This window comes from Danio aesculapii, chromosome 13 (genome assembly GCF_903798145.1).
Source record: "Danio aesculapii chromosome 13, fDanAes4.1, whole genome shotgun sequence".
Classification (NCBI taxonomy): Eukaryota; Metazoa; Chordata; class Actinopteri; order Cypriniformes; family Danionidae; genus Danio; species Danio aesculapii.
In genome coordinates, this window is record NC_079447.1 from 16,285,953 (window position 1) to 16,298,871 (window position 12,919).

At 34.2% G+C, this 12,919-nt stretch overlaps 1 protein-coding gene across 1 annotated transcript in view; it reads left to right on the forward strand.

Annotated features, from left to right (window-relative positions):
- Positions 1-12,919, forward strand: part of syne2b (spectrin repeat containing, nuclear envelope 2b) — a 200,381-nt gene that overhangs the window by 142,719 nt on the left and 44,743 nt on the right. Inside the window, exons 112-113 of the mRNA XM_056471431.1 lie at positions 3,287-3,445; positions 4,263-4,429. Coding sequence (XP_056327406.1) covers positions 3,287-3,445; positions 4,263-4,429 — 326 coding nt within the window. The remainder of the gene's footprint in view (positions 1-3,286; positions 3,446-4,262; positions 4,430-12,919) is intronic.

Genomic DNA, 12,919 nt, shown 5'->3' on the forward strand with positions numbered 1-12,919 from the left:
TTAACAGTTGACCCAAACTATAAACCTAATCACACACAGACAGCATGTTCATAGGTATTCCAGCTATTTTAAACAATGGCAACACACCATCTACACCTAAGAACAAATGTTTAAAACAATAAACATTTACCTTTTAATCATTGTGTGTATTATTGAGTTATATTTGGCATTTTTAACCCTTTATTTTCCACGTTCGACCCAAACTATAAACATAATCACATACAGACAGCACATTCATAGGTATTCCAGCTATTATGGCAACAAACCATCTATACCTAAGAACTAGATTTAACACATTAAACATTTTATCTTTTAATCATTGGGTGTATTATAGAGTTATATTTTGTTATTTTAACCCTTTTTTAACTTTGACCCAAGCTATAAACATAATCACACACAAACAGCACATTCATTGGTATCTCAGCTATTTTAATCAATAGCAGCACACCATCTTTCCCTAAGAACCAGATTTAATACATTAAACATTTTACCTTTTAATCATTGTGTGTATTATAGAAGTATATTTGCCATTTTTAACCCTTTTTTTTCTTTTGACTCAAACTATAAACACAATCACACACAGACAGCATGTTCATAGGCATTCAAGCTTATTTAAACAATAGCAATACACCATCTATACCTTATAACCAGATTTAATACATTAAACATTTTACCTTTTAATCCCTGTGTGTATTAAAGAGTTATATTTGGCATTTTTAACCCTTTTTTTTACTTTTGACCCAAACTATAAACATAATCACACACAAATAGCATGTTCATAGGCATTCCAGCTATTTTAATCAATGGCAACACATTATCTATACCTAAGAACCAGATTTAATACATAAAAAATTTAACCTTTTAATCATTGTGTGTATTAAAGAGTTATATTTGGCATTTTTAACCCTTTATTTACTTTTGACCCAAGCTATAACCATAATCACACACAGACAGCATGTTCATAGGTATTCCAGCTATTTTAAACAATGGCAACCCACCATCTAAGCCAACAGAACCAGATGTTTGGTTTTGTTTGATGTTTTTTTTTTCATTATTTCTCATCGATTTAACTGTTCCTGTAAGGTTTATAGCGCACTATGTTATTCTGGTGACTGATTCACATATTGATTTACTTCCTGAAGGTCTCGCTGCTGTTTTAAATGAATATGGTTGTCTAGAGTCTCTTGGGCTCATCTTTTGGGGGTCTTGTTTGAGTTTTGTGTGGGTGCAGGTCTTTGACGCCGGTGCGAGAGAGCAGATGGTGGAGAGTGAAGGACACAGACGCACCAGTGAATAGAAGCAGGAGTCTGTAGCTCTTTGTTTTGGAAATCACTCTCTGTGTGTGTCTGTCACGCTGGAGTGTGTCTGTCGGGGGTGTGGATGGAGGTGTTGTCTAATAACAATGAAGTGCACATGTGGCAGCTGTTGTAGTTTGAATTTGAAAACTTTGTAGTGACAAGGTTTGTAGAGATGTTTTGGCTAGAGGTTTGGTTCTTTAAACACGTTTATAGGCAATCTGTTACACTACTGGAATATTCTGCTTCTTTGTATTTTAGATTGAGGGTAGTTTATTACAGTTTTTCTCGGTGTCTTTGGTGCATTTCTCACAACACTATTTACATTTGCACAACAGTTAGGGCATTTCTCAAAACAATAGTCATTTGTGCACATCATAGTAGCAGATTCTCATTCCTTCCAACAAATTGTGAATGCTTTTGAACATGCATCAACTGCTTTCATACAACTCTCTGCTGTTTTATAACATTATCATTTGCTCATGTCATGTCAGTCAAAATGAACTAAACCTGTAAATGCTGAATAGTCATTCCATAAAAAACTAATAGTCCTCATTTCATTACTTGAGTAATGCAAAAATGTTGAACTAGTTTTCAAAATCTGTCAAGCAAATTTTATAAACATTTTTAATCTTTTTTTTTCTGAAAATGTCTTCTAAATTGAACAATTTCATGAATGATTTACAGACCTAAATGTATGTTGTATGTTCAGTTTCAATATGTAGTGCAATATTGTTTACAGTTGTGCACAGCTCTACCCAAAGAGAGTTTATATTTGTTGTAAATAAGGGTGTATTTATTCTTTTGCACAATGCTGTGAATAAATTAGATTTGCAAAGAGCAAGTGCAGTAAAAATGTGAAACACACATATTCAGTGTCTTGTACTCAAATACCTCACTAAATGCAGTGATGTCTAACTTTACTGTAGTTTTCAAATGGCTGTGCAAATAGTTTATAGTGCTGACTTAAGCATTTTTAGGAAGTGAAAGAGTTTTTTTGCATTAAAAAATTGTACAGAGTAAACTGTCATAATGAAAACATGACAAAGCCATTTGGCTATCTTGTTCATAAACAATGGTGTCAGGACTTTTCATCTTGATGACGCTGACACTTTCATTGACATCAATACTTGTTTTTGAGGAATGAGCTATCCATTTTGAGCAAGTGACACGCTTTTGCAGGTTATCAACAAGGTTTTGCAGTTTGTACTAATGGTTTTGAGAAATGCATTGACTGTTGTGCAAATGTAAATAGTGTTGTGAGAAATGCATCAAAGCCACTGAGAAAAACTGTAACAGTGCATTATTGATATTCATGAGTTTGTTTTAAATGAGATTTAGGCTCAAATTATTAACTTTTCAGTATTCAAAATGTTTTTGATCACTTAATCGAAGTATATTTCATGTATATTGACGCTAATTTGTTTTTTTAGTAAGTTTAATATATAAAGTTTAGATAAAAAACAATATTTGAGCTGCAAACCAGAAAGGTATATAATCATAACAATTAAACATTTATCCCCAGAAACTCACAGTTTTCATTACATTTCTCATTACATTATTTGATTTTTTTAATTACAGTAAAACATCCATAGAATAAAAATATTCATTATTACAGTATTAATATGTTTTAATTTTAATTTATTATTATTTATTTATTATTATTAAAAAAAGTTAATGCATAAATAAAACCATCTGAACGTTTCTTAGAATTATATGTATTTGTCAGAATGCATAAACAAATAATTAAATGACTAAATAACTAAATTAATTAATTAATTAATCATAGAATAAATTAAATTTTTATTTTCAGTTTCAATTCCTTCACCCAAATTATTGTTTGTATTTTTTAATTATTGTTTATTCATTTGTGTATTTGTTTGTTTATTTATTTATTTGAAAATAGATGTTTGAAAATAAAAGTAAGATTCCCTGTCTATGAGGTATTGACATGTCTCTTATGTATTATCTGTGTGCGTGTGTTTGCGCAGGTGTCTCTGCGTAAGCAGGAGATTGCAGACCGACTGAATGCCTGGATCATTTTCAATGAGAAGAATCGTGAGCTGTGTGAATGGCTGACACAGATGGAAAACAAGGTGGCGCACAGCGCTGAGCTCAGCATCGAGGAGATGGTGGAGAAACTCAAGAAGGTTAGAGAAATGTGTTCAATCACTCAGCCAAAAACACCTCAGATACACTCTATGATCCAGAATTTTGACTTATGTTAAATTGATTGACCAAACCTAAACAGAAAAGCAGATTTTGCACATTTATTTGCTTTTATTTGCTTGCCAACTGTCCCTGTTCAGACTAATATTTTAAGCAAGCACACAACAAGTGCCTGACGATATGTCAACTCTTGAGATGTTCCTTTAAGAATTACCTTACTAAAGGAATTAATTTTCGTGTTCACTTAAGACCTCTTTACAACAAAAAATTATTATAAAAATCCACAACTCGGATTATGAGAGTCCAACTTTATTCATTATTCATAACTTCTTTAAAACAACATTTTCCAGCTGAAAACATTAAAGGTTTAGTTCATCCTAAAAATGAAAAGTTACTCACTATTTACTCACACTCAACTGGTTAGAGTTTCTTTATTCCGTTGAATACAAAAGGAGATATTTTGAAGAAAGCTGAAAATCATTGACTTCCACAGAAGGAAAAACAGGTAAAATGGAAGTCAAAGGTTACAAGTTTCCAACATTTTTCAAAATATCTTCTTTTGCGTTTAACAGAACAAAGAAACTCAAACATGTTTAAAGAATGCGTAAATGATGGCATAATTCTCATTTTTGGGTGATCAGCCAATCAGAATTCATCAGTTTATTTCTACTAACAGAATTGCTCATAATATTGTGCTATAATGATATGGTGCTAATATAGTAATAATTATGTCATTGTTTATAATTACCATTCTTGTTATGAATCTGCCTTTTCACTCAAATATTCACTCATTTGCAGGACTGCATGGAGGAGATCAATCTCTTCAGTGAGAATAAAACACATCTGAAACAGCTGGGAGAACAACTCATCACTGCTAGCAATAAGGCTAAAGAGACGGAAATCAATGACAAGATCAAGGACATCAATGACCGCTGGCAGCATCTGTTCGATCACATCGAGGCCAGGTGAGACCTGAAATTTAATACAGTGCTTAATGCTATTATCAATACTGATAGAATATGCCCATAAACAGTCGAATAACATTTGGTGGATTTTCCCACTGATTTAAACGAGCTGCTGGCAAAGGATTGTGCTGTTTCCACCTAGTTTTAGTTATTTGCCTATAAGGGGGTTTTCTTAGAACTATTCCTGTCTTGACCTGGTATTAACATGTTCAAAGGCATTACTTTCGATCATTTTATATTCAGATTCATTATATTATGCTTTACATCACTTCAGAGTGAGGACTTGCGTGGGGCATATTATTAAATCAACGAACAACAGAGTTTCCGCTGGTTAAGGAATTTCTGGAAAACTATAACATTTTAAAAGGTCTATTTGAGACATTGAAAGTCAGGGAAAATTTGTTTTTTATTTTTTAAGCCATTAAATATTTTATGTCATTAAGTATCAGGGACGTTTGTTTGTTGATTTAAATTTTAGTTTCCATTTATAATTTTTCTGTACCGTATAATTTTTTTATCACATTGTTTCACACTTTTGCCTGTTGTTTGGGTTATTTTTAAGGAATTCTTTCCCTTTCCCTTTCTTCTGATGGCAGTCACCAAGCTGTACTTGTTAACTAAGGCAAACATGCCCAAATGACTTCAAAGACTGTGTGTTAGACTGAGTGCTCTTCTTTTTCATCATTTCTTTTTAGAATCTGAGGTAAATTATCCAATATTGCTTTTATAATGGCTATTCTGTACAAGTCATGAAAAATGAAATTCAAGATCAGACAATTTTATTACTTTTTTCTATTCATTATACAGCAAGTCAGGGAATTTGACATTTGAGTGGAAACAAGTTACTTTTTATGAGTGAACAAATCTGGATGGCAACTACCTTTATCAATCATAGTGTATGTGCACTGGTAATGTATGATGCAGCAAAAAATACACACTTGGTTTTTGCGTGTTTTCTCACAACATGTCCAATAACGATCGGTTGAAGACAAAACTGAATTAAATTGAATTTCATTTCGTTTTGACAGATTTTAAACAACCTGTACAAAAACACAAGTATCCCATACATTTTGAAATAAAACCGTTGAGGATAAAAACACAATAAAGCCCTGGGCTTGTTTACATTGTGGTCCTCGCTGTTAAAAAAGAAAAATGGCTCAAAGTACAATTACTGTAATGCATACAACAAACAAAACAGAACCTTTACATTTTAAAGCAGGAACAAAATTATTCACAAAACAATAAAAAAAATAAAAAATATCAACATCCACCATGCAAACTAATTATCCTCATCAATCATCTTTTGATCGCTTTTTTCAACCTCAAGTCTTTTATTTCCTTCGGTTTTAGCAAATTATTTGCCTTCCTGTGAAATTTGAATTGAAGTGCTGCTTAGCTGAAAAAGGACATCCTTCACAGTATTTCCTTATACATTTTTCTTCTGGATAAAGTCTAATTTCTTTTAGATTGGCTGAAATAAAAAATAACTTCAAGTCTGAACTGCTAAATTCTAAAACTGCTAAGGTCAAAATTATTAGCCCCCTTAAGAATTTTTTTCCTCGATTGGCTGTAGAACAAACCACACACAATGACTTGCCTAATTAACCTAGTTGAACCTTTAAATTGCACTTTAAGCTGAATACTAGTATCTTGCAAAATAACTAGTTAAATAATATGTACTGTCATCATGGCAAAGATAAAAGAAATAAGTTGTTATAAATTAGTTATTCAATCTATTATATTTAGAAATGTGCTTTCTGAACAGAACTATTTGAAGAAGATGTTGTCTTCAGCTGTATGTAGACATAAAAGAGGTGGTCTTTTATGGCAGTTCAGAAGCATTTGACCGCGTTAAAAAAGAAATCCGATTGAATGTGACATTTGTTTTTAACAATCAATGGACGTGGTTGAAGCTTAAAGGTCCTATATTTGCTCATATATTTACTGTGGGGATTGTACTGATGAAAATGCATCTTAATACCTGGTGTAATCAGGGCCCAAGCTTTTTCTGAGTCACCACAGAGACAAATGTGGACATTAATCTGACATTGATCCGATTCATCTCAGCCACCCTTTATTAGACAGAGAGGAAGTGCAGTTTGTCTTATTCTGTGCGGTGTAAACATCAGCTCTACTGACAGAAGGGGATTTAGATGCGTACGTGCACGTGGCATCAGTTCAGATGGGTGGAGCTTGTTAAGGGGCTGGTTTATCTAGCTCTTCCTTTGATTGACAGCTCTATGGTTAGACAGATGGTGGCTGGACCTTCAGTTACACTGATCAGCTTGTTGGCTTTTTTTCTCCAAGTGTGCCTTTTCTCAGGTCTTTGGTTGCAGATCGCTGGGTTATAATAAAGTACATTCAGTGCTTTTTTACCTCACAATGAAAATTATGCTCATTTACTCTAACCCATTTAATATTCCTGAATCTTCAGAACACAAACGAAGATATTTTTAATGAAATGAAAGTCTTCATTGAATGTCTGTTGACCTAAAACAAAAAAATCCAGATGAAATGAGTAGTTTAATCCAAGTCTTCTAAAAAGACGCAAATGCTTTATATGATGAGCAGTATTAATTCATAAATAAACACTGATCAACAAACTTAAACTGAAGCTCAAAAGCAAAAAAAATGAGTTCTGTTCATTATAAAAAGTCTTTTAGTTCATTCATTCATTCATTTTCTTTTCGGCTTAGTCCCTTTATTAATCTGGGGTCGCCACATCGGAATGAACCGCCAACTTATACAGCATTTGTTTTATGCAGCGGATGCCCTTCCAGCTGCAACCCATCACTGAGAAACACATACACACTTGTTCACACACACACACACATACAATACGGACAATTTAGCCTACCACCAATTCACCTATACCACATGTCTTTGGACTGTGGGGGAAACCGGAGCACTCGGAGGAAACCCACGCAAACGCAGGGAGAACATGCAAACTCCACACAGAAATGCCAACTGACCCAGCCGAGGCTCGAACCAGCGACATGCTGTGAGGCAATAGCACTACCTACTGCGCCACTGCGTCGCCCCAAGTCTTTTAGTATGAGAGTTTATTTTGAATAAATGAACTTTCACTGAAAGAAATATTACATTTATTAATATTGTCGGTCACAGTTTATTTTAAGCTACAATTCTTGCTTTTAATAAACCGTTAACTATGAATTTTGCCTCAATAAATCTGTTTGAGTTTCTTTTCATTATTATTGTTGAACACAACAATCTGGAAAATCTTTAAAACCTGTTACAATTGTCTTCCATAGTATCTGTTTTCCCCACTATGGAAGTCGATGGTTACAGGTTTATAACATTTATCAAAATATCTTCTTTTGTAATCAATAGAATAAGGAAACTCATAAAGGTTTGGAACCACTTGAGGGAGAGTAAATGTTTATTTTTTGGTGAATTATCTCTTTAAATGCTATTAATTTTTTCACTCCTGTACATTAGCGTTATCAAAGATCATCTGACATTTTAAGAAATAAAACATTACATTTTTTTAACTAAAGCACTTGGCTACATCTTCAACAAAAAAAATATCTTGAGAGTTGCAAATTAAGCAGATCAACTGGTGGAATGTCATTTAATATAATTGTGTTGCTTAAACAAGCCTCTTAAGAGATGTAAGGTGAAGGAAGTGTTTGGAGGTTATAAGGGGAAGAAGCCAGCAACCTCTTTACCTACAGCTAGACCTCTTGCCGGCTCAAACAACAGGTGATTTCACTTGTAGAACTTTATCTGAGGATGCACACAGACATCCATTAATGTTTTAGTCAAATATGATTCAAAAATAAGCTGTTTTATTCCATTGCACAGTAGTGCACAGTAACTGTATTTTTACTTCACTGGTAAATGTAAAGGTCCTGTGAAATGAAAATATTGTTGTTTAGATATCAATAAGTTACTCTTAAGGATTTAAGCCAGTGTGCTCCAAAAGAGAAACATTTAAGATATAAGCATTCAATGCTTGCAGTTTGTCTCGTCCGCATAAATGTATCAATGATTTCTCATACTTCACTTTCTCTTCAAATCTTCTGACCTTCCCAGTGATGGGTTGCAACTGAAAGGGCATCCACTGCGTAAAACATATGCTGGATAAATTGGTGGTTCATTCCGCTGTGGCGACCCCTGATTAATAAAAGGACTAAGCCGAAAAGAAAATGAATGAATGGATCTTCAGCCCAATCAAATACTCTGAATTGCTTAAATAAGTATCTGACTTGTCCCGCCCCCTTCAAAACGCTTCTCATTTGCATTTCATTTGATGCAATTAATCTCAGTAACTCTCATTGGCAGAGCTGTGATAAAACGAAACGCTATTGGCTGTTTTTATAAAGGAGAGGAGCTACTATATGTCTTGCCCTGTCTTTAGATACCTAAAATATGTACTTAAGGGTCTCTTAAATGTTTTGAAATGTGCATTTTTTCATTACAACTGAAACACTATACTCAAATAAAAAATATACACTTCAAAGCACGTCACAAGACCTTTAAGTACATATTTTAAGTATCTATTTACTTTGTCTGAGTATTTTTTTATTTTAGGAAACTTTTACTATTGCATAAGTAGGTTTTATTACAAAATATTATATACTGTGCTTTTACACGAATGCCTAATTTGTGTATCTTGTCCATCCCTGTTATTCTGGTTTGATTTTTGCTGGTTTTGTACCTGCTTTGCATGATGATATTATTATTTTTTTGCATGAAGACATTGCACTGCATTTGTTTCTACAGAGCAGCCCTAGTCTATTTGAATGTTAACTGGCCCTGTGCCACTAATGTCAAGGTTTAAACTGGCTTTGCAGGTGCATGTAGACACTAAAAGTAGCTTTGTGGATCAGTAGGTAACCAGGCACGAGACTTGGCTGTCTGTCGGCTCTCACCTTGAGCTGGGGCTTTACGCCTGTCCCTATTCTTTCCATCAACCAACCGATGAGCTCAAGTAAAAACACGATCATTATCACAAAATAAAGGCCTTCAGGGTGATACAAAACCATGCTTGCAGTTTTTTTTCTGTACTCCTTTTAATGTTCTTTTAATGTCTACTAACTTTACATTTTTGTGTATGCCTAGAGCGAGTGTTTGATTGGTGTCACTTAAATTACCTTCCTTCTCCATTCTGATGCTCGGTTTGAACTGCAGTGGATCGTTTTGACCATGTCTACATACTTAAATGCATGAAGTTGCTTCCATGTGATTGGCTGATTAGAAACTTGTGTTAATGAGCAGTTGGACTGGTGTATAAAGTATAAAGTGGCCGGTGAGTGTATATATGAAGCTTTCCAAAGCAGCTCAAATGATATTAATGATGATGATAATGATACAAAATTTGAATCAAAATATGAAAGTTCTGGCTGCTGAAAATATAACAGAAATCATAGTATAATAAGTATAATAATAAATATAAATAGTTAATAAATAAATAAAAGTTATTCATTTTTATTTGTAATTACATGATTAATGTTGTTTTAAATGGTTTTTGCAATTGCTATGTCTGAAAAATAATTTAGTTGCTCATTTCTAATTAAAATCAATATAAACCTTGATGCTTGGACAACAGAAATTCAATTTTTTATTCTTTAAATTTGTGTCAAACTTACAACAGTTTATCAGTTTATATAAACAACTGAACAAATTTAATACATAAGCATTTTAAAAACGAACATAAACTTATTTGTTTGTTATTTATAGATTTGGTATTCATTTTATATAATTATTATTTATATAATTGCTTAGGTTTTTTTTATTTTTTATGATTTTCAGTATACAGTATATGACACTTCAGTATAAGTAACTGTAATTATATCACCTAAAAATGAACAGTAATTCCTTACTTTACTTTTTTCAGTAAAAATGTCATTTGTCATTTGAAATGCCAATAGCAATTACAGTAACTACTCAGCTAGGGTGGCACCATGGCGCAGTGGGTAGCACTGTCGTCTCACAGCAAGAAGGTCGCTGGTTCGGCTCGGCTCCTGTGTTCATGTGCGTTTCCTCCGGGTGCTCCGGTTTCCCCCACAGTCCAAAGACAAGCACAATATGTGAATTGGGTAAGCTAAATTGTCCGTGGTATATGTGTGTGTGAATGCAAGAATCAAAAGAAATATATTAATGCAATTCAAATATATAAAATATGAATTGATGTTTACTTTAAACTTATTTTAAAAACATATGTATATTGCTCAAGTCAATTATAATGATGATTTTTTTTTTTTTGCCAAATAATTTTGTGGCGAAAAAGTATCAGTTCAGGCACCGTTTTGGCACCGGTAGCCCTGGTATCGAAATAACCCCAAACGATACCCAACCCTAATCCAAAGACATGTACTGTAGGTGAATTGAATAAACTAAATTGGCCGTAGTGTATGTGTGTGAATGAGTGTGTATGGATGTTTCCCAGTACTGGGTTGCAGCTGGAAGGGCATCCGCTGCATAAAACATATGCTGGATAAGTTCATTCCGCTATGGCGACCCCTGATTAATAAAGAAACTAAGTCGAAAAAAAAAGAATGAATAAATTGCTCATCTAATTACACTCAATATAGTTTATTAGCTCATTATTTTTCCTGTTTTTTTTTCAGCTTTTACACTGAAAATTTCAGCAACAACAAACCTTTGAACAGTAGTAAAAATATGCCTGTGTATAATATTAGCATATTTGCATGCCACTCATATAACTTGTAAAGTTGTGAGTGTGTAATTGAGACGAGTGTCTAAGCAGGATTACAGAAGTTGATACAGACGCGTCCGACTCTTTTGTGACTTAAAATCACAGCAGAGTTCACCCTCACAGCATCTGCACACGCGGCAGCTGCTGTCTGCTAGCACAGGCCTTTGTGTCCGCTCGCCATCCCATAAGTCTCCTGTCTGCACTTATTGTGTCTCTCGGCCAATCAGAATCAAAGCTCAGGCCTTTTGCTCAGCTGCTATTTGCTGGGTGGGGACAGCCTTTATATTATTGAACCCTCAGTGACTTACAAAACTCTCCTCACTGTTGGTGGACAATGGGGCAACTTGGGACAGACGTTGTGTTAAAAACTCCCCCGCTGAAGTCTTAAAGATTCTCACTTCTAGTTGCTGGTTTAAGGCCACCTTTTATAGTGCATTAAAATGCTCGATTGAGGATTCATGTTTCAGTTTCCACTTAGACGTTTATAAACCTGTAGCTGGTTTGGTGTCTATGGCAACAAGTTTATTAAGTTCGTTTTATTGTGAGTGACCGCATTGGCTTTTTAAATGTAAGGTTTGTGTGTCTCTTCACAAATAAGATTCCACATTTTAACATAATCTTTATCCACCATGACTATCATCCTGAATGCATATCAAATACTGACTGACCGTGAAGAGGGACGATTAAATTAAACTCTTCAGTGTGCTGAATCTTCCCAACACCCGTGAATTACCCCCTTCTGAAGAGTAAAAGACTTTGACAACAGCTCTGTCTGTTTGAGGCCCACCAGCGTAGTTCCCTATGGCACAGATTTATTTACTAACTTAGCCAAACTGCTTAAAGGTGCTGTATGTAAGTTTTTGACTCTTCTAAAGCATAAAAATACCATAATATGTTTGCAGATTTGTAAGAAACATGCTAAGTTAACATTCTTGTTTATCTGAAAAACAATGCTGAAGTCAGATATTCTGCTTTGAAAATGTGCATTATGTGCCAGAACGCTGTCTTTGTTTTGGTCCCTTTAACCTGCCCAATGCCAGTTTAGCCAATTATATTTCAGCACCCCGGGTTGCTTTGGTGGAAAACCACATATTTCATTCATTCATTCAGAAAGGCTCTCAAAGCATGGGCTTGTGACCGAAATGCCTCCGGTTGACAGTAGCAGACTCCGAAATGCGATGCAGATTCTGTTCTGTTCTGTTATTAATTAGCAAGTAATATAAATATTACGAGAATAAACATTAGGTGATTTGCAGTGATAAGCAGTTTGGCTGTTTACACCAGATGAAACATGACAGAAATGTAAATACAGCCATTCAGAAGCACAGAATATGCAATCACTCACAAAATGGTAAGGTTTTTCTAATTAATACATATTAAACCTTTTAAACATTATTAAATGTAGAAGCTGAGTAAATGATATGTGTTGATTTTGAGTCTAAAGTTCAATTTCAAACGGTTTATTTTATTTTCAGGATCTGAGGTGAGCATTCAAACACACATCATTAGCATTTATAACTGAATAAAGCACATGAAGTGTACCTGAGGTGACCATTGTTTTCTTTTGTTCAGCTGTGAGAAATAGAAGCTGTTTCTGATATATTAATCTGAGTTGTTGGTTAGGACAAAAAAATCCCTTTAATATGGAAAATATTCCTTCTACTGGGTGCCGTTGCTTTTAGTTAGAACTTGCTTTAAATCAACCTTTAGGTTCGATCGTCAGACTCGCTTCTGTAGGTCATCAATCTGGCAACCGTCGCTTGCTAGTGTTTTGATCCAGGAATGCAATACCTAGTTCAACCACTAGG